At 44.8% G+C, this 23,422-nt stretch overlaps 1 protein-coding gene across 5 annotated transcripts in view; it reads right to left on the reverse strand.

The window, feature by feature from the left end:
- MCC (MCC regulator of WNT signaling pathway) overlaps positions 1-23,422 on the reverse strand; it is a 2,118,336-nt gene that overhangs the window by 1,014,074 nt on the left and 1,080,840 nt on the right. For all 5 annotated transcript variants that reach the window (XM_069625509.1, XM_069625508.1, XM_069625511.1 and 2 more), the window contains one exon: positions 9,006-9,148. In XM_069625509.1, coding sequence (XP_069481610.1) covers positions 9,006-9,148 — 143 coding nt within the window. The remainder of the gene's footprint in view (positions 1-9,005; positions 9,149-23,422) is intronic.

The raw sequence follows: 23,422 nt of genomic DNA on the forward strand, positions 1-23,422 counted from the left end.
TTAGATCATGGCACGTCCAGGAGAATGGCTCCCTTCTCCTGGTGTGAATTTGTACAATTTCCAGTAAAACCAGGGGGAAGGCCTCCCATGCCCTGGTGCTTCGAGCTCAACTCACAATTCCGGACCAACAGAATGCCTCCCTTCTCTAGATATGGCTTGGCACAATTCTCCACAAGGCCAGGGGCAATAACTCCCTTCTTCCCCTGGCATTATTAATACAACTCCTGCCTGGTTCGATACCAGGAGAATGACTCCCTTCGCCTGGTATTGCTTGGTACTGTTTTTGCACTACTTTCAGCTTGCTGCAAACTTTGCCACTTGTTCGTTTTAACAAGGTTTAAAATCTTGTTGAGGGGTCCCAGACCCTTCTCTGGTGGTCAGTGGTTTTCTCTTTCCCATTGTGATGAGGAAGATATTCCCTGATGCTTTCAGTATCTGCTTTTGAGTCCAAGACCGTTCTCCGGCTCTTGTTAGGTTCCTTGACTGTTCTGGCACTCTTATTAGGGTCCCCAACCCTTCTCGTGTTCCTGGTAGGTTCCCTGACCCTTCTATGGTGATCAGAGGTCTCATTTCTGCCATTGATGCTTCTTGGGTTTTGACTGGGGTCCCCTGCTCGTATTTGTGGTAGGGTCCTCAATCCCTTCCTAGTGATCAGTGGGTTTCTTTCTGCCACTGACACGAGCAAGATGGTGTTGGAGGGATGACTGACACGGTCTAGACCCAATAACTGATTCAGTCTCAATGGTCCGCGTCTTTCCCACCTGCACCCGCATCCCCTGCGGGTCTCCGGCACCTCCCCTTACCTTCTCTGCACTTTAGGTATGCCACTGGAGCTTCCTGGGAACGGGATCGCCTCCGTCGGCTCTTCGGACATCTCTCCGTGTCAGAATCTGCAGCAAGGCGTCTCTCTGCACAGCTCAGCCTATGTCAATTTTTTGGTTTTGGTCGTGAGCTCGGGTATGCACCAACAGACCAAACAGAGAACTCCCACAGCTGCTCATCGCATGTTCTCTGTGTCGCCCCCTGCTGGCCCACCGGCGGATTCGAATCTCCCATGACAGAGATGGAGTACACCAGCTTCCTCACACAGCTGTGCTCGACTCTGTGGCTGAGATTGCCTTTTGTTGCTTTTTATACTTTGTATCCAGTACCTCCCAGGCAGATCGCAAGAGTCCTTCGACTTTGTTAATAATTGAATCCTCAAACCTACGTGGGGCCACCTCGTATCTGTATTAACACAGTCAATGATCTTTAGGCCTCCTGTGTGTTTCCTCGTCCTAATACTGTGGGCTTTATTATATAATACATAGGTGTCTGCCTTCATGGTAATAGTCATGAACATTGGGGAGGGTTAGGCAATATCAGGGAGTGACGACATTGAATGGACTGTACCCCAGGTGATTCTCCTTGTCCCTATAGGGGAGGGGGCCTTCCCCATGAGGTCCTCCCACATAAAACCACTGCTAGGAAGACTACTACTGAATAGCGGCCGCATCTCCCTAGCCTCATGGGAAAGGGCTCTCCCTTGGGGAGAAGCGACGACACTATGAATTATCACAGAGCTGACAGGGATGGGACATTTGTTATACTGATAGGAACCATCTAGCGAAGGAACACATCACATTGGCTACCCTATATACCCCCAACAAAGGGCAAACAGATTAATTTAGAGCTTTATCAGAGACTTCAATCAGTAGCTAGGGGGACCATAATCCTGATGGGAGATTTTAATATGTTACTGGATAAAGAAATTGATCGATTTGGTAGGAATGGCTGTTTGGAGTCAGATGGCAAAGCTGTCGTGAAGGCAGATGGAGAATTGGGCCTGAGAGTTGTGTGGAGGGAGGTAAGCAGTGAAGTTAAAGAGTTCTCATGTTACTATCATGTACATGAGAACCATTTGTAAAGAGATTACATTATGGATGAGGATTTAATATCCCTCCCAAGTTGAATGAGCATGCGCCTAAATACCCTACATGACCATGCCACGATATACTGTGAAATAGAATGTAAACTTAGACAAAGGGTGTGGAAATGATCCCCTGGCCCGCTTTTAGATTCAGATAAACCCAACAGAGCGGCAACATGAGATCAGTGAATGTTTTCAGAATAAGGCGGCCAGCCCCCACCTCCCGAGATGCGATGAAAGCAACAGTAAAGGGCTCTCTTATTGAAAAAGCAATGTGTCTAAGGAAACAAGTGAAAGAGGAAGACTTACTTTTGCTATCAAAGATCTGGAACACAAGCAGGATTAGATGCTCCTGCAAAATACTCCAGCAACTCAAAACAGCATGAAAATAGCCATCCCACATAAATTAATGCGATTGAATTCTTAATTTGTATGGTAGTACTATGAGGCATATGTAGGGGGCAGAACGTATTCGTTCAACATGCATTATTGTACTATATCTCTACCTGCCATCTTATATTTTAGCATCTACCTGCCATCTTATATCTTAGCACGCTTCCATCTTTTTGCATGGTTTACATCTTTTGTCACCTACTCTGTCTTTGCTTCCCTCTATAGCTCTCACTCTGCCCTGCAGCGCTTCCTTTCCGCTTGCTTTATGCCTCTCGCTGATCAACATGCAGGCCCGAGGCCACATTTCTTTGCCATCATAGTTCTGTCCTGGGAAATCCTTTACCAGCCCAATCTGGGATAATGTGCAGTCAAATCTGGTGTCTTGGCAGTTTACGTTCCTGTGATGTATATTCTGGAAAGGTTAGCGTAACTAGCTCCATTGCATTCTGCTTCATATGATTTGCTATGAATACTGAATAGATTGGAAGGTGCTGCAAGGTTCAGCAGTTGACTCTCGCTTGGGAACTGAGACCTGTGTGTAGGTAGACCTGTCCTTTGGTGTGCCTCCTAAATCATTTCTCACCTCGCTGAGTTGGGCAGCTGGGAGTAGGCCAGCTAGACAGCAGATTTCTGCCCTTATCTCGGGCAAAAAGCCAAAAGGCAACTTGCCTAACACACCAAAGCCCTCATAAAAGCCAGTAGAATAGCAGCTTTAGGAGATAACCAGAGCAAGGTAGCCAATAAAGAAAGTGTTAAACTTTATAAAAACCTTTTTCAATTGCGGCCAGGTTAAAATAAGATGTGGCGGCATTTCTGAATAAAATCTAGCTCCCTTATATCTCAACCACCCAAAAATGTGCACTGGATAGACTCAAAGAAGGTGATCACAGCAACAGCCTCCCGATGTTGGGTAAGGCAAGCGGACCAGATGGGTACATTCCTGTTTTTTTTATAAAAAGTTGCAGAAATCCATCTTAAACTGGCTGATTAAACTCATTTTAAGATTAGACAACAGAAATCTGTCACACCTACAATGGGTAAGGCTATAATATCAGTCTTCCCAAAACCAGACAAAGACCACGAGTATGATCTTCTAGGCCCACAGTGGCCTCAAATTTAGATACAGACATGTATACAAGAACATTGGCTAACCTACTAGATACTAGTTTACCTTTCTTAAAACAGGGCGACCAATGCATATTCATTGCAGGGTGATCGGCTTTGAACAATGTCCATTATTATTAAATTACAAGCCTGCTAGATGTTGCACATAAAAGGAGCAAAAACGTAGGCTGCGATTTGAATGACCATTTTCCATAGCATAACCGACGATTGGTTGATAACCTGTGCCCTTTGAAAGTCAGAGACTAAAAGGGAAACATTGGAGAAGAAGCAAACGTAGCTGTGTCCCTTCCAGTCCCGTACTAAATTATGCCAATATAAACTACGTTACCTACACTCTCTTGACATTGCACTGTAGGGGAAGGGCTTTGCACCTGTGGGGCCCGAACTGCAAAGTAAAGTGGAAGGGTTATTCTTCTGTGGATTTGAAAATCATAAAACCATTTCCTATGTAGAGTGGGTGAACAAATATCTTGTGCGTTCTAAATTGATTCCCTAACGCAAACCTGTAGAATTAGATACAACTCAGCCAGCATTCAAGTTGCGTGCACATACTAGCAGCCGTCAGCACCTTATTAACATGGGGAGGGCAATGTATTCCTATTGAATGATAACAGAGTTGATGTTTACGCAACCTTTCTCTGGCACCAATACTTGTTATTGATACTGGAGAAAATAAAGTGTTCTAAAAAATGTGCTCGATTACAAAGAAATGAATGTGATGCATAAACCAGCAGTTTGTAAGGAAAAGGAATAAAATATTATTTAGGAACAGATGTTTTGATATATGTATAGTTGATTCAAGGAGTAGCCACCTCCTAGCGAGATTGTAAGAGGCGGGTCAACTAATTGTGGAAAAAAGTTGTCAACCTTCATATATCTTGTTGTGTTGGCTGCATAAAATAAGGTATTACCCAAATTGACCTTTTATAATTGACCTTTTGTCCTAATTGACCTAATAATAGTGGTCCTAATTAACCTTCTGCACAATAGATCTTTATCTTTATTTTACTTTATATATATATATATATGTGTGGGGTGGGTTTGGGGTAAAATAATATAATGGGAAGTAGTTTGAGGTTGTGGGGGGGTTTGGATTGAGTGGGAGCTGCAGGGGGTTCCCCCCCGCATAGATGTCCTAATTGACTTTCATTTCACGATCAATTGTGCAGAAGGCCAATTCTCCCGCGATCAATTGTGAAAAAGTCAATTTGTATACATCCTAAAATAAGGCAGCTATCTTTGATTGTATTATTTAAATTAATTCGATTTTTAACTATAAAAACAGCCTGTTTATTGCCCAGAATTGTGGTGTGGGTGTTTATACCAGGGACCGTTATATCACGGATTGCCACGTAATGAAAAGAGCGACATATTAACCGGTATCACAACTCACTCTACTTGAAAAAGGTGAGCTGGCGTGGGAGCTGCATTCAAGCCTCTACATCAATGCTTTTTTAAATGCAAATGTATGCACAAAAATGGCCTATAATGACAACTAAAATAAACATACGTTTGGTTGTACGACTTACCATTTTAATTTATCACAGTTTGTTATCAAACCATGGCTTGTAAAACAGTACAATGTACCCAAACTCTTCTACACATTTTTGCACAGCTTAACCAAGGTATTATCCCATTAACCTTTTTATTACTCAACACTTGCGCTAAACCTATCTACGGTTAAAATGCAATGCCTTCTTTAAATGTGCCTTACTGGTTTTAGAGAAAATGTAGAGCGGACCAAACCTCTGTACTTTGATCTCTGGAATGCTCAAGGCAAGCAGAATTTTCAAACTGCCATCAAGCAAAGTATTTATTTGTTGTCTTTAATTTTAGCAGCTGTGGTTTGCTAGAGCGTTTTAGTTATAGTTTAAGAATGTTAAGAGCACTGCTGAGGTATTTCTAACTGGATTCAATTGATTTGAACTAGGACTACATGTCCCACAATACATTTGGCCAACAAATGAAAGCCCAGACTCCTGGCTGTAATACTTGTGCTGAGATTGACAGCGGCTCGCCACACCTAGCCTTTGTAAAAACGACAACGTTGAAATATATACACATTTAATGATACCCATTTACATTTTATAGTAAAAGACAGATATCATCTGTCATTTTCAATGGTAGCTTCTTGAGGAGAATTGTATTTTGTGCAAAAACAACTTTAGTATCTTAGAAGCCTAAGAGATTGTGAACCACTTTCCTTTAGACATTTGAGCCATTTCTGGATACTTGCATGAATTAAGACTCTTGCATGAAATACATGTTCATACTCGACCTCTTATGAAAATACCAATCCTCATTAAATCCTACTGAAGAAGCTGCTATAAAGCACAGAAACACAAATATTGGTATGTGATTACATGGCCAAGATCAATACAATGCATGCATGCAACATCAATGTCGTGCCATCTGTCTGCTTTATTGAGCACATCACCACCGTAGTGGTCTTAAAGCACTGAACCTTGTCTGTGTGCAGGCAAATGGTGCCGCCCAACGAGGGTGGCAGCCACTCTCTGGTCTGTGGGGCCAAAACAAAACATGACGAAGCAGCCACTCTCTGGTCTGTGGGGCCAAAACAAAACATGACGAAGGAGAGAGGGCAAAGGCAGAGAGACAAACATCCAGATTTAGTTCACAACATGCAGGGAAATGAGAGCATAAGAGTGAGCAACAGCGACCGCTGGGATGAGTGTAAAGTTTTCAGGGTTTTGACTACAAGAAAATGTAACCCAAGGAAGGGACGGGAGCGTCCCTTATTGGCTGAACGAGCTTTCCTGGAGGTCATTTCTAGTGTGGTGGTGAGATTGCTTTAAGTTACGTTGTGGATGTGTCGTGGCCTTGAGAGGTGCTGAAGAGTTCCTGGCAGTTGTGGGGGCTACTAACAAGATCCTCGTATTGGATCCCCACCTGCTGATGGCCACAGAAGGTCTGGTAAAGCAGAGTCCGCTGACTAACGTGTCAGAGTCAGGAAATGGCTGTGTGCAGAATGAGTGCTGGAAAACAAACAAGGCGAGTTTGACAAAAGATCCCCCCTACTTCCTCTCCAAACACAAGCCATACCAAGCTGAGCTCAGGTGAGGAAGAGGGAACGAGTGCTGCCCTTCTAGGTTATCTCACTTGGCATTTGTAAACCACCTACTGTCATTGTAATGGCCTCAATCAAAGTAATGCTTCCTTGAACTAGCAGTAATTTGCGCTAAAAAGCAATCGTGTACACGTAAATACATTTTCCCCGGAAGGCCTAGCAGAGAGGCTATAAGACTGCCAGCTGCAACGTTTCACCAGTAGCCCGCATGTTTAAAACAGTGCGAAACCAAGAGCCCACTCGTCACGACTGGTCCACTGGTAGGTTTGGAATCGGAATGTGAACCTTTGAGCCCCATCGGCAGGGAACACCCGTGGGGTAAACATCAATAAAATGTGTAGGGTGCATTAAGGAGACTTGGCATGTGCAATGGTGTGCATCGCCCTCTGTACGGACTTGGGGATAATGCATTCTACCACATGCTGTGCTATATGGTTGGATTGTTGTTCTTCACTACCATTTCTTCCAGCTAGTCCATGTGCCACCTGGCAGGCTTCTCATTGCTGCCCATGCCCAATATCACCAGACTCCGGCTAATAGAGCAAATAAACACCAACTCTGCTTACACAGCCTCCCTGCAGAAGTCCGCAATGTGTGTCACTCCAGAAGAGTACGGCCGCTGCGTGTGCACATACTCACACGCCTGGGTGATTTGCAGGGAACATATGGGAGGATTTGAAGATGAGAGATCATTGATGAAAATGTCAACATCATTGAGATTGGGGAAGTCGTCTGGTACATTTGAAAGGCACGTCCGGATGATCTGGAGTGAACATTAAGGAGGCAAATGAGCTCAACTAGTTCAATGCCTCGGTAAAAGTGTAAGAATGTGAGAGTCTATGAGCGCGATAGGGAGCGTGCATGTGTGCGAGTGTTCCGTATGCTACAGATTTGCATCCCAGGTGGGCAGACTGAATTTCGTCTTCTCAAACTATACGGATTTCACTGCCATGTAGCTCAAGTGGCCCGGAGTACTGAGACCATTTTTTCTGAAACATGTAGTGCTATGCCAAGCCCTCTGTTCTATTAGGTAGAAAGCACCTTAGAGAAATGTCGTCCGGGTGGGTGTGCGTCTTCTTTATACTGAGGCAGGGGCATTCCGTGGGTTGGTGTTCTGCCATTGCACCTCTGCACTGAGCAAGAGATTGCATTATAGAACATGAAGCTCTTTTGGTGAAGACTTGCAACTGAGTGGAACTTTGTATCATTGGACAGTTAGTCTTATGGGGACTTCAGTACTTACTGATAGAAAGTGCATTCTGGGGAATGTAGTCCTCCAGAGGTATCTGAAGTGTGCATGTATGGAAATGTAAACAGTCTGGTCCTTCTATACTGAGGGGAGCAATGTGCACTCCATGACATGCAGCCCTGTGTGTGTTGGGAGGGGGCCTATGAACTAAGTGAGGCATAGTGCTTTTTGTGATATGTAGCCCTGTTTGAGGGAGGCCCGGCTGGTTTAAGGGATACAGAGTCTTCTTAAGTGATATGTAGGGCATTCCCGGCTAGGTTGTCTTATGTGGTTGAATGCCTGCTGTGGCATCAATAATGGGTGGGGCGTAATGCTTTCTGGAACATATAGTGAAGTCCCGATGGAGCTAATGTGTGGTGCAGAGTTCATTCTTGGAAATGATGTCCTCGGGGTCCTCTGTCTCTTCTTAGCGTTCAATCTGGGACATGAATTCCTATTGGGCATTCATAAAGAATGAGTTCAAGTGCATTCTAGGACATGTTTCAACCTCCAGACAGAATCAGCAGACTGCATTGTGTGAATTGTAGTCCTGTGATGGCCGTGCACTTTGTGGAGGAGCGGGTATGTTTGCATGTGTTTGGGAAACCTTGGCTTGCTATTTGAGCAACTGGACGTGTGAAACTGTTCCTAACATGCAAGTCTGTATCTGGCAGATAAGATGCACCTGGCCCTGGGTCTACTAGGGCCTTCCCTGGCACACAAGACTGGACATGGTCACAAGCGGACTGCAGATGGGCGAATTTGGCTACACCTTTCAGCGAATGTGGCTGCAGCCAGCATTTCATGGCAGCACGTGTGCAGCTTTCGCTGGGCGTTCAGCTTCGCCTATGAGGCTGCAATTGGCACTAAATAAAGCCACTGACCATTGAAGGCTGTTCCGGATCATCTCGCTCTTCCACAACACGTCAGTGCAAGGCTAAGAATTAGCATAGACTACCCTAAAATCTTCTGTATTGAAGTTTTAAAATATTGCCATGCAAAATTAGTTGCTTGCAATGATTATCGCCAAAAGACAAAAGCAATTTAAATTGGCCTTTAAATATTGCATGGCAAGTTAGCAAGACAAGGTCTGTTACCTTGTCAGTTTCACACTTTTTTCCCAAGCTGGAACTAGTTTTGTGACACATTTATTCTCTAGTCCCAAAATGATCACTAAACCCACACACCAGAATAACATGGCTTGGCGACCCATGGCGGTGCCATGTGATGCCAAAGCTAAAAAGGTTTCCAGAAACGGGTACCTTATTGTCGTGCCCTGGAGTCGATCGATCTTCTTGTTCAGCTCGGCGATGATGCTGTGGAGTTCGGTGATCCGCTCCTCGTAGCGCAGAGTCGTCCGTTCTTGGACGTCTTCGTGCTCTCGCATTAGGTGAGACTGCTCACACTAAAAGCACAAGAGAAAGCCACGGTCAGGCAAGAGACACAAAATGGCCACAACCAATAACCCCGCTAACAACAGGACTCTCTGGAATAGAAGCAAGTTACACTAAGAACCAGAATACAAAAGAAAAATAACATCCTACCAACATTACTTAGTCATGAAAGTGTGAACTATTTGTACAGCCAATGCGGTGCCCGGCTGTGATGCGACCTCTGTCTGTACAGCCATTAGCGGGCATCCTACAACAACAACTGTACATCCTGCGATGTGACCAGCTGCTTGGCTGGCAAAGGGCATTTATCCTGCCAGGTGGCCTGACGTTCGTATGGCATCCTGTCAAGCGCCCACTGCACTTACACAGCAAGAAGAGCTCCTCCCTACAGGTGGTCAAAGAAAAAGGTTGTCAAACATGCAAAATATCACTACAGGAGATAAACGAATGAAGTGTTTCCGACCTGACGGCAGTCAAGTGTTCAGCACCAAGTACGCCATCTTAAATCAATGGCACGTATGTTGACAGTGTGTATACACATCTTCGGATCAATTTCTTTGAGAATGTGGTGACTGCATTGTGTGGGTACATTGCCTGTTCGGAAAGGACATACACATATATAAAACGTAAGTGTTTTATGTGTTTGTTTTTTCTGCAGTTTCTCTTTGAATTGATATAAAGACTCCCTTTGTATGCTGAGCCGTTAATTGAGAAATGTCATTTCTCGAATAGGTGCTCTGTAGATTAAGGAGATGGGGGAAGGAAAAAAAAGCCACAAGGACCCCTCTGTTCCACTATAATTCTTGGCTGTAAAGAGGGCTCCGCTCTGACAGGTGGGCCCAACAGAGCATCCCGCCAAGCAGCCTGCTCCCGCACTTGCAAAGTAAGACGTGCGCCTCTCTCCAGGTGGCAACAGAAACAGCCAGCTCTGCTCTTTGACGTAACCTTCTGTCTTGGGGGTGTGGGGAAACGTATTTGCCACCAGTCAAATTACAGAAACCGTTCGCGCCAGAGAGCATGTCGACTCCGACTGGTTCAGACGCTCATTGGTTTTGAAAAGTTTAACATTTTGAACTCGCTTAAACAATTACAGTAAAAAAAGCACATCTTGTTTAAATGACAAAGCCATAAACCCGCTGCTCGTGTTATTGAACGCTCCACGCAACCCCGACTACATTTCTCTCCAGCAGAGTTCCACTCCAACCTCGGCTGCCACCCACCGCCTAGAGGCGCCTAGAGCGGGAGCCACAGGCGAGGCAATTACAGCGGCAGCCCTGGCAGGCAGGCGCGTGCCAACGCACCAGGGATGCCGCCACCTGCTGCAGGCGCCTCAACCCGCACTAACCCCAGCATGCTGCCGGCGGCGCGGGCGATACACGCCCCACCGCAGAGAGCGCGACATGTGATAACCTAGCGGCGCATTTCCGATTCCAGCAATCAAACAGCTGTCAAAAGCCGGAACAGACGTAGCAAATTCCCCGCCACTGCGCCACCGTACTCTGTAGTGTTCGATTATGTTGGCTTGCTTTTATACTGCGCCCAGTGGCCGCAGTGGCGTCTGAGCCCTGAGATGTGTCCATGGAGGGGCATAGTGTGCCTCCAGAGGATGGGCAAGCAGGGCATACATGCTATGAACACAGACAGGAAGGAAGGGAGGGAAGAATGTTTTGTATAGAATGGATGAAAGCAAGGATACAGGTATATCCTAAAAAGCGTTGTGAGAACTGTGCTGCGATTCCAATGCAGGAGTGGAAAATTGTAAGCAGCGCTGCAAATAGGAGAAATGTACAGGGGCGGCGGGAGGGGAGCGAGAGAAGAGGCGGGCTGGGGGGGGCTGGTGGAGGGGTGAGTGGGGCATGACCCAGGCCAGGTCACACAACACAGTATCTCTTCATAGAACCCTCGCCTGGACTTTTGCATAAAAGCAAAGAACATTGTGGAAACATAAGAATGCCCACATTTTAAAATGCTGAAACATTTATGATAGTGATTCAGCAAAAAACCGTTTTCAGCGAATAATGGAATTTGGTCTCTGCTGTTTTCATTGGTCACAATATTCACCCTAACAAGTTTGTAAATTGCAAAACATATATACCAATTTGTACAGCAGAAAAACAGTATGTGAGGCTTTGGCTGTTTGTGGATTCCGTCTCCCATGCCAAGTCTTCTGAAGAGCGGGCTACTTGTGCGTCGGAGCAGGGGTGTTGCTAGATCTGTAAAAGATCAGGGGCTAAGTTAATGTCGGGACTGGTGGGATTCGGGGTTAGCTATAGCATTTTGGTTGTAGCACCTGAGCTTCTATCCGGGGCTACAACCAAAAGACCCAGGGCTATAGCCCCCTAAGGCTCCCCCCAGCAACGCCTCTGCGTGGGAGAGCTCTGCTTGGTAACAGATCTAGAAGTTTCCTGGACTATCCCCTGAACCTCAGGACAGAGCAGCGCTCCAGCAAGACAAACTTTGCCAGAGCACCGCCCAATCTTGAGCGCCACTTCAACTTGTTCCGGCCCACTTCCTCACCTAATTTTAAGTAGGTACACAATGTAATACTACATACATATGCTTGAAGAGAGTGCTCAGGCAATCCTGGAAGTTTGGTGGCTTAGTTGCCTGGGCATATCTATACTTTGTATCCCAGGCCAACACCGGAGTGCTAATTCTGTTACCGGCAAGAGTGGCCTAATTAAGGATAGACTTGGTATATGAAATGATGTGGGTATCTTAGCCACAGATGACGCTGGATCTGTGTCGGATGTAAAGGTAGGTTTATTGCTGAGGTCCTGTAACATAAGCTAAGTACATGTACAGATGACAGACCTCTGGCCACCCACACCCTGCCAGTCTAATGTTTCCTTTCCAACTCACACTCCTGGAACACACCAAAGTTCCCCCCTGACCTCACAGCCTCACACAAAATCAGGGTTCCAGGACATCATCACCAACACATGGGATTATAGCTCCCCTCCCTCCATTACAACAAATACCCAAAAGAGACCACTAAAGTTCATGCACTACAATACACGAACAAACATTGACACCTACAATCAGAAAACAAACGCCATGGCATAGCAAGTAACAGCCCCACCAGTATTCCTGTCCACACCAGGCACGCCAGCAATACATTAAAACTGGCACTCCATTTCTTTCAAAGTGTCCCTCATGACAGCAGGGTTCCATGGGGAAACACCCAGCAAGAAAGCAAAGCACCTCATTATTGCGCTTGAAATGGCAAGCCAACGGATGTTCTGAACGGTACCAAAAGAAAGTAATGAAGCAGGCACAGAGATGAATGCCTGCACACGTATACTCTCAAGAGATTAGCATATAAGTGAGACCGAAAAAGGCAACACCCTTTGACACCGCCTATCCTTCCACAGCCGCAAACAAACTCAAGGAGAAAGTTCGATCAGAAATGAACTACAATGAAACATTTACAGATGGGAAGCATACAACGAAGGGTGCCTGTACTATAGCACAAAGGTGATAAAAGGTGGTGAGCCAGTTCACTGTAAAAATGTGGGATATACACTAGGAGCAAGACCAAAAAAAAGAAGCATATATAACAAAACAGATGACTTAAAAGTCAATATTAACCCAAGGAGCAAGTACTTCAAAACTAAAGAGGAGTACTATTTAAATATACATAATTACATATTAAACTTCACTGGAGGCAGTGGTGGGTTTAGAAAAGGAGGATGGGGAGTAGGTAGGGTGTGGGATATATTGACCCACTCCGCTATGCTATGTCGCATCACTCTGATAGTATGGTGCAAGGAACTGCAACAATGGCGGCAAAACTCTTGTGCGTGCCAAAAACCTACAAAAAATGTGTTCTCAAGCACACTAAAAGAGGGATGCACAACCTGCCACCCATGGTGCATGTGTGGTGAAATAGAGCACACCATGCTGAAAAGGTGCCAGTGGGCTCCATGACGAGCAAACAGAGTGCAGAGAGAAAAGCAGCGCTTTGCAAATGAAACTCCAAAATATGCCTATAAATGACATTTGCTTTGTGCTAAAAACTCCAAAATGCCTATAACACAACACTTCTCAACATTCAACATCTTGCTTGGTGCTAAAATACATGTAATCTAATGAAGCATTGCGAACATACAAAGTCCTAATGTGAAGAGCAAAACATTCATCAGACACACTGGATTGTCTGTAAACTGACATCCCCTGTCAGAATCTGGGTGCAGTAACCTGGGCCACCTGTGAAAGACAGCTTTCAGAGAAGCTTTTGATGAAACTTCAAAGTGATCTAAACTAAAAATCTGCTGGATCAGCAAACATAAAAAGGATTATGGCTAAAAAGAATACAGATCTCAGTTGCTTTTTATCCCACAGAGTTAAAGCTAAGAAAGTAATGTATTTATGTTTGATGCAACAAATTTGGTTTTCCTGGATTTTTAATTAAGAATAAATTAGCTTGGCTGAGCTGCAACCCTTTGGAAGTGGACAAATGGGTTTCTTCCAGGGGGAGGGAAACTCTCTCAGCTGAAACTCATGGGGAAATGATAATTGTGGGTTACCCAGGACTTTTGTCTACAGAAAGAGAATGAACAATGCCAGACCCTTCAGCCCAGGAAACGGAGGTGTGAGAGGGTCGTAAATGGCTCCTGGAAGGAACTTCCCCAAGGAGGGGGATGCTCCTGGACTCCCAGGAGAGACAAAGGGGTGGAGCCAAGCGACCATCTGCTGTTAAGAATGAACAATTAACAATTTTCAGAGATTCATAACTTGTGATTCAAAGTAGTGATAAATATAAAAAGGACAGAGTTGTTAATCTAATTTCTGGCTGCACATTTTAAGCGGCGGCAGAACTGTGTGACATGTTCTGGACAGGAATGGCAATATATGTGGTTTTCTGTGAAATGTATTAATACTAGAATTGTGAAAATTTAGACACACCCCTCTGTTGAACACACACATTTGTGGAAATTTGCATAAAGTTTGGAAATTGTGTCTATAGCAAAAAGGACAACATTTTGTAGAAAGTTGAAACAAGATCCCACAGCTGCAGGATTTTGAGGAACAGATGCTACATACAATTTGGAAGCTTTGTATGTGATTTTTGCAAAGGTGACCAATGTAGAAATGTGTATTTAGTATAAAATTCGATTTTGAGACCAGTGGCTAAAGGGAGGTTTCTAAGAACTGTAAAGCAAACCATAAAATGTGACATCATCCGGCTTTGATCCAATCACTCAAATGCAAGGCGGATATGAAGTTTTGATCTAATCCCAGCTCACAGGTGCAAGCTTAGCTAAGCCGGCCCATACACCCACTTTGTGATGTCATTTGAAAGGATAAATAGAGACAGCTGTCAACACATAGGGACTCATTGATCCACTTACCTTCCTGATTCTGGTGAAGCCCTCTGTTCCAGCATTCTACATCCAGCTTAACACCCTTCCAGATCCAGATGCCAAGACTCTTGCCAGCAATAGAGATCTATTGATGTTCAGCAAGGCCCAAATCCTCAACTTATTCTTGCAACCCAGTGAAGCGCTGTGGTGTGAGAAGGCCTTTTGAACTAGTATCCTGAAATTCTCTGGCTTGCTACCACAAGGCTTGCCTGAGGAACTCGCTATCCAGCTGATTGAAATATCTACAAATAAGAAGGACAGATCCTGTGTAAACGTGGCCTAGCTGATCCGATCCCGTGCCTGATGTGCTGTTCTTCCTAGGCCAGATCCGATCCATGACCAGAACTGACGGTCCAATTTAATAACTTATTTTGTAAGTATTAATAGGAAGAAAAGTGAACATAATCTGCATTGTATGATCCCAATCTCAAACCCATCCTATCTGTAAATTCAGAACCATAGTATTGTCAGAACCTTTCTTGCGCTGATTTTTTTTCATTTGTTTTATAAAATCATAAATCATTAGTGATTTTGAGTAACTAAAGTGAATCCAAGAAAGAAATTGAGTATCCACCACGTGAAGGGTTACGCCGGCCACGTAACTGGAGATTCATGTGTGGCATCCTCTTTTTCATAGTCATAATATAGCGTAATCAAACCCATTTTCATTTTCAAAGTGCATTTCTGTTTTCAATTCTCGCGCCTAATTTGCAAAAACGACTCTCACTAAAACCTCTATAACTTTCTCCGTTTTTATGATTGCAAAACAGCGATTCTCCCGTTTTAGCGAACATCGCGCAAGGAAAAGTTTGCCGCAAATTGATATTCTGAAAGGCTTTACACGTGTGAAATAGCTTTAATTTATTTTCCACTTGGACTTTGAGATTTCAAATGTTTTCTTTGGACTAAATCATTGCTTGCTATTGTGTGCAACTGTTCAAAGTGGCTCCCATAGGAATTTATAACAAGTTAAGTATTTTGACCACATTTAGTGTTTTTGCTCAGCCAATTTCAAAGACAATTGCAAAGCCATCTGACAGCTCAAAAGTCAATTCCGTTTTTCTCTTGTGTTTGAAGGGGGAAGGTGGGACTGATATTCTGTTTGATGTGTGCTATTCCTGAATACCCGCTCTCTCCTCCCATCTCTTTACATTGCCTATTGGGGGGTTGAGGGGGGTTGCAGGGGGAACCTCTAACCATAGTGCTATCTGTTCCAAACCAACACAAAAGTATTCTTTTCTGTGCTGCATTTATTTTGGGCTCATTACTTGATTCCTAGTGTATTAAAGATATTATTCAGTGTTCTGTCACCCCATTGGTGATTGTTGTTTACCTATTAAAATATATTGTGATTAAATTCTAAATACATAAATAAATATTTACCTTTGCAAACTAGCCTGATTCCTGGTTCTGTGTGACCGGGGGGGGTCTAAGGGGAAGGGTGTGATATGAGTGGTATATCGTTCAGAATATTGAACTTATAGATAAAATAAATAAGGGTTTCAGTTGCGCACTACAAACTGGGCGGGACTTGGGTGTGTGCTGGATTGAAATCACTTACAAGGGGGAGCTTTCTCTTTAGCAAAAAAGTGAAGTTTATGCCAAGCTTAGAGAAGATCCACGTTTGGGCTGGCTTTGATCGTTATGGGCAGTGGGTTCCAGTGAAGCAGGGTGAGTAGGGCAAATGTGTGGAAGCGAGAAGAGGCACTGGGTGTATATGGGAAAGTTGAGTGCAGAGGAGGATCGGAGGGAACGAGATGGGGGCTAAACTGAGTGTGAGGATTTGTGGGGCTGTCAGATGTGGACGTAGTCATTTTGGCTAGAAGTCATGATGATGCAGGTATTTAAGCCTGCAAACATGCTTTGGACCTACTTGGGACTTCAAGTCTCATGATGCTCGGTGGCACGTGCAGTACGCACGTGCCATTGGATCTTGAAAAGCCGCACTTGCCCGTGCTTTGCTGCTGATTGTTGAAGAACCTTGCGGCACAAGCAGGACGTGGACTGATGAGTGATTGAACTTTAAAAGCAAGATACAATATCTTTGACAGAGTGGTCCGGCACCACTTGGGTGCTCAATCAAAGGTCTCCGTAAGGTATCCAGCTGAGAAGTGGCAAAAGTAGATATATTTTGTCTGAGACCGGCAGAGGGGGAACCAGGGTGAACGGTAAATCACTGACAAGTTGCATATGTGAAATCCTAAGAGGAAAGGAACTTTAATGTTTGTCGTGTTGCATCAGGCCCTCTGAAATAAGAGACTTTGAATGGCAGAGAGACTGGCACAGAAGGCTCTTATGTTGAGGTTTTGAACTGCATCCTCGTGCTAGAGAAGCCAGAGAGTGTGCTAAGCTAGAATGTGCCACTTTGTCCCGTGCTGAAAACGTGGGAAGGGAAGCCAATGGCTTGAATATCCTGACATATCATTTCTTGAACGCTTTTCTTTTGCATAATATTGTTTCCCACACTATGTGTATTTAGAGTACAAGGATTGGCAATAGGTTTATTAGTACAGGCCCTTTTATTCTGACAGACTTGACGAGGACTGCATTATTATTATTTGACGGTCGTAACTTGCTCCCATCTTTAGATTTAGGATTAGATAGGTGTTTTTCAAACCCAATTGAAGTTCAATAAACACCCTTTAACTGTGATCACTTGTCGCTTCCCCTGCCCCATCATACCTGCACCTAATAGGCGCCTCCCCTTGGCAGCACTGAATCTGCACCTTTACCGCAGTAACTTGACCTTAGGATGTGTTTAGAATTGAGATATTGTTCCAGGGTAAATGATCTTGTTGAGAAATTATATAATGTGGGAATTGACAGCAAGGTTTAAGTTACTTACCTGTAACTATTGTTCTCCAGCATAGGTCTGGCATGGATTCACATGCTCATGAATATTTCCAGTCAGGCTGGGAATCCTCAGTAAAAAAAAAACAGTTTCACTTTAAAACTGTATTTCTTTCTAAACCAATCACTGTCCTCTGGGTCATACTGCCCCCATCCAATGACAGTCCTCTCCCTAAGCCCCGCCTCTGGCAGCCATCTTCAGATTTCGTAAGCACATAAATTGGCAGTATGACAAAGAAGAGCCGCAGAGGGCCAAGAGGGAGGCTTCGCATGTGAATCCATGCCAGACCCATGCTGGAGAACAATAGTTCCAGGAAAGTAACTTAAACCTTCTCCAGCATGGGGTCTGGCATGGATTCACATGCTCATGAATAACGAATACACAGCAGTACACATTACACAACCACAGGAGATGGCAAGGCTCAACAGAGGCAATTAACAATTACCCCTGGAATAGACTCACCTCAAGCAAATCGGTTGCGTAGCACTGCTTAGCCGACGGTAGACTCCTCCCTGGAATCCCTGTTGATGCAGTGGAACTTTGTGAAGGTATGCATGGACCTCCAAGTTGCAGCCCTGCAGATTTGGAGCAGGGGCACATCAGAAAGGAATGCCATTGTCGCAGTGATCGTTCTGGTGCAGTGGGCTCTCAGACGGCACAGCAGCAGCCGGTTTGCCAGCCAATGACAGTGCATGATGCAGCCGGAGCCACATCTTGAGATGGAAGCCTTGGACAAGGCCTTCCCATGGTTTACAGGACCAAAGTTCAAACAATTGAGAAGTCTTCCAAAAACTCTTTGTGCGCATCACATATCTCTTGAAGGCAGGAGCAACGTCCAGCGAATGCAAGCCCTCTCGGCCAGCGACAAAGGGTTTGGGAAGAATGCAGGCAACACCAAAGGCTCATTGAGGTGGAATTACGATGGAACCTTCAGCATGAAAGAGGGGTGTGTACGCAGTACCACCCTCAATTTGTGGAAAACCAGGTACGGTTGCTTGCAAGATAGGGCCTGGATCTCATGTACACGTTTGGCAGAGGTGATGGCCACAAGGAAAGCCATCTTCCACAAGAGAAACTTGAGTAGGACCTGATGCATAGGCTCGAATGTAGCCCCCATGAGCCTTGAGAACCACGTTGAGTTCCCACGCCGGGGCAGGAGCTTTCACCGGCGGCAAGCATCGCAAAAGGCCTTTCAGAAACTCCTTAATGAGTCTGTGCAACCACGGTGAGGATCTCCCCCCGGGATCTGGTGCAGGGGGAGATAGCCGCCAGATGTACCTTGATGGATGCGTGAGCCATCGCAGCCTTTGCCAAAGACAGCAAGTACGGCAAGATCTGAGGAGCCGTGACCCTCAGAGGGGTAGTCTTCTCTGACTGGCACCACGTAGCAAAACAGGTCCACTTATGGCCATGGCACTTCAAAGTCGATTATGCCCTGGCCTTGGCGAGGATCTCCCTGCAGTCCGCTGGCAACTCCTAATCTTCAAACTCTAAGGCAGCAAGAACAAAGCTTTCAAGTTCAATGATCCTGGGTCGTGAAGAAGGATTGCGCCTCCCTCTCCGGTGAGAAGATCCAACCACCAGCAACTTGAATGGAGGCACTGCTGACAGGCTGAGAAGGTCTGGATACTAAATCTGCCTCAGCCACGCCAGGGCGATGAGTATCATCTTGCATTGGCAATGTCTGAGTGTTTTGATGACTTGTAGCAGGAGAGGGAACGCATACACAAACCATCCTTCCCACAGATGGGGTACCCTCCAAGGACTTAGAAGACTGCTAATCGGACCGGCCCGTGCTGGACGAGGCATGACCCTGCTCTGAGCTTGGTTCAAAGGCCTTGTTCGAGTTGAGCTATGCCACCAGCCTACTGTGCCTTTCTTTCGTCGTCGTCTTAGAAAAGCATTGGCATATCTCGCACTCTACCTCCTTATGGTCCGGGTGTAGGCAGTAGAGCCATTGCAGGTGCTTGTCTTCTACAAACACATTCCTTGGCCTGCGTTTGGTGCAGGGCCTCAAGAGGGACCTTTCCTCCTCCTCCTCCTCCTCCTCCTCCTCCTCCTCCTCTGACATGATCGGAGAGTGCGATGTATGACCAAGATGGCCTTCTAGAATCGTCAATGAATCTTCGCCCTTGAGGGGCACGTGACTTCACCGACAACAGATCCCGGTTGCCGGCAGATGAGGAAACAAGCACACAGGCTCTTTGGAACAAACACAGAACTTTTCTCACTGAAAAAACACAAAAGAATCGTACAAATAGCTCGGAGAGCAACTCAAGGAGTCCCAACACTGAAGTGTGCAGTAAAATTCTGAAGATGGCTGCCAGAGAAGGGGCCTAGAGAGAGGACTGTCATTGGACGGGGGCAATATTACCCAGAGGACAGCGATTGGTTTAGAGGAGCAATACCTTCCCACATTATGAATGAAACCTCCTTCCCTAAACTCAAAAGCTTCTTGAAGACTTGGCTCTTCAATAAGTTCTAACTGAACCAGAGCACTAATCCCCTCCAATTAACTGTTTATACCTGACTGCTTTGTATATTATTGTATATTATTGATTCCTGACTGCTTTGTATATTATTGTATATTATTGATTGCTATTCCTGTGGACCTCTGTTCTTTCTATGATTGCATTCTCCCATTTTCTGTAACTACGCCGTGATACCCCCGAGTCTGGGCGTATAACAAATGTAATAAAATAAAAAAATAAATAAATACAGTTTAAAAGTGTCAGTGAAACTGTGTTTTCTTTTACCGAGTATTAGCAGCCTGACGACAGGGAATATTCATGAGCATGTGAATCCATGCCAGACCCCATGCTGGAGAATTTCCTTACTTTTAATTCAGAAAGTGTAAAGAGAAGACTTTGGGACATGGACTGAATTGAGACGCTTGACTCCTTAGCTAGATACAAGTTCTACAGCCATGCTATTTTCCCACCAATTTATGAAAATTCCCCAACACGTCATACTGAGACACGGTTTTAAGATTTTGTTTTAACGTCTTACCATCTGGAGAAATTCTGAGTATGCAGCCCAGTCTCATTTCTTTCTCCCTGTAGGTTTTGCAAACCTCTGGGTACCCTCGAAACATGGAAACATATTTTTACTACTTGTACTGACCCTTTTTTGAGATTAGAGGTCTATTTTTTAAATATTTTGTAAGGGAGGTAGACTTTTTGCCATCAGGATTTCATAATTCACTGAATATTGTGGCTGTTAAATCGATAAGATCAATTTTATGTGTTGCTCTCAAACTAGGACCTTTATCGTAGCTGCCTTTTAGAATGTTTTAGTGTTTTTTCAGAACTGTTTTAACTTTTTCTTTATGCTTATAAATGCAGTACGTTTTGTGTTGAAGTTTTTGAAAAGGTAGCACAATAAAAAAGAAGAAAAAGAAAATCGGTTAGACTTTTGGCCCATTTTCTCAACCTCATACCAGTGTTTATACCCTCAGCACTTTTTAACATCATAAAACCAATGTAGGCATACTGCGTTTCGGGCAAAATGAGGCAAGTTGATTCCACCTAAATAACCATTGTCAAATGGTCTTTGCCCGGTCAAACAACGTTTACACATAGAGAGGAACTGGATGTATTTGTCTGCTGTATCCTAAAAAGATGGGGCAGTATATCACTAACAGCTGCATGAAGAGTTCCTCATCCTTCCATGTAGACAAGAATGTAGCTGGTCTCTTTCACCCAATACTGGTGCAGTTACCATGGACTGACTTTGGTCCATTGGCCCGATTAAGAGTTTGTTGGTATAACCAGTGCCAATTTCTCCAAGTACAATTGCAGTGGCCACCACTGGCAAATGTGGAATTAATACCAAAGATAAATTGGGGTTATGCACCCATTCTGAAGTCTCCTAAGACTTCATAGAGACAGTGAAGAATTACTGGTAGTGGCAGTTCCAGTAGTAAGGAAGGCCGGCTATCAACAGTAGACAGACACAATAGATGCAAGTTTCGAAAAGCTTTATTTTGTAGTTAACTGGGGTTGGTGCAATTCCTAATTGGACCCAACTCTAAAATGAGAGTAGTCTCGACTATAAAATAAACAAATTAGTCCACGTCAGTCTAGTCAAAATAAAAAGGCCTAGTCTAAGAAAACCGAACCCTGCCATCCTTCTCAAATGACAAATGTGTAAAGCGAATACAAAAAGGAAAAAAAGAGTTGTAAAAGAAATGTCAGAATGGCTTAGGTAACAACTCCCTTTCCCACGTTCAGAGGCATAGGGTCTCAAGAGTGTCTTAAAATGGATAGGTGGATGGCACAGTTCTATCAGTCTTGCACACTCTGATAAGACTGTCAAAAGCCTGGAACCCAAGCCTGAACTGTTGAATTGTACCAGCAAGCCAATGTATTAGGCGTTGTGCGCCTTACCACTTCGCAGGACCACTCTGTTACTCTGTACCGTTTTCTCAGCATTCAATCACTGTTCTCTTCATTACGCATCTTATTGGCACGTGCGCAGCCTTCAACTCTTGTTACATGCTTCTTCTGCTCTTAGCACAAACCAGACTTTTTATGCCTTCGATAACTCACTGGTCGTGTTAAAATGCTTTTCTCGTAGCAGGCAAGGCTGTTACCAAGGCCTCCTCTGCTCCTCCCCAACTCTGTCGTTCACCCTGGAGGTTAGCGGACCACCTGGATGCACTTTGAAGGTTCCTCTTTTCCGCTCACTCGTTTCGGTATGGAATGCTTACGGCTTCCTAAAAGGATGGAATTCTCACCTGGGTCTCTCTTGTTCTGCATAGCAGCCAATCAGCCCTTTGTCTTTCTAACCTCCACCTGGTTCGCATCAGCCCCGAAAGAGCGGTTCCTTCTTGTACCCAGCCTCACTCAGAGTGAGCCTGTGTGCGCCACCTTTCATCCTGACAGGGAGTGTTAACAAGTGGCAGGTATATGTAATTCAGATTGCATGCCTGACTCTGCCTGATCTCATTAGAGGGACAGAGTCATTGCAAGTCAGTAGAGGTAACCCTCTTGGCCTCATTCCTCATCTTCCTCTGCTCAGTAGTTCTGTCAGTGTACTGTGGGGAAGAATTATGGGAGTTGTATGTTCCCATAAAATAAGCAGGGATAGGGGTTAGATGGGTTAGGGGACAAGGGGGATACCATGTCTCACCATCAGGTGCTTCACGCCCACTCCCAAAGGACCCCCCTACCCAGGTGATCCTGCCTCGCTTGTCCACCCCCAGGGTCGGGATCCAAAAGTGATGGCCTTCGCCAGGCCACCTGAATACCGGATCCCTGGGGACTGAGTCGCGAAACACCTTCTGGCTTTTCACACACTGGAGGTAATACCCTCGTGCATATGCTGGAGGAAGCACCTCCTGTTGATATTACAATTTATAATCTGTAAACCACCAAAAATTGGGGCAATTAATTAGCTCCCAGTTCGTTCAGTTGCTTTCAAACGCTTTCAAACAACCACTGAACACACTCTAGAACCCATTCATCAATGAGGTTTTTATTTAATTTTTTCAGTCCTTAACTTATCAACATTTATAAATCTATATATAATTTCTTTAAAAGAATCGCAACGACTCTCTCACATGACCTGTATTTGATTACATTCAGGAAATGATACATAAAGGGATCTCAATAATTGAATGGTCCCCCTCTGCCATGAAGTGGGATCAGGACCCCACAGTTTCTTATGTTACAACATGGGACCAAGGCCCCTGCCTGACTCACCCAGTGAATAGTGTGATCCAGGAGCTGACACAAGCCAGGTGATGTTGGGCTCAGGAATAGCCAATGGAGATTCGACTGGCAAAATTGACCCCACCACATGCATCTCGCAACCACCCCCGGCACCTATAACAGCAGGTTGGGGCTTGGCACAACTTTATATAAAACGTGTGCAGTCAAAAGCACTATTATTAACAAGAATCAGAATGATGGCGTTGGATGAGTGGAGGGGCGTTTAGTTAAAACATGTGTTTAACATCCAGCCAACTGGGCCACATTCTGGCTCTGCAAACTCAAACTCACTTACCAAGAAAACCACTGCTGCAGCAATGCCGGGGCCCTGCTCCAGAGCTCCCGTGCATGCAA

The sequence above is a fragment of the Ambystoma mexicanum genome, chromosome 6p (assembly GCF_040938575.1).
Source record: "Ambystoma mexicanum isolate Mex_15411 chromosome 6p, UKY_AmexF1_1, whole genome shotgun sequence".
Classification (NCBI taxonomy): Eukaryota; Metazoa; Chordata; class Amphibia; order Caudata; family Ambystomatidae; genus Ambystoma; species Ambystoma mexicanum.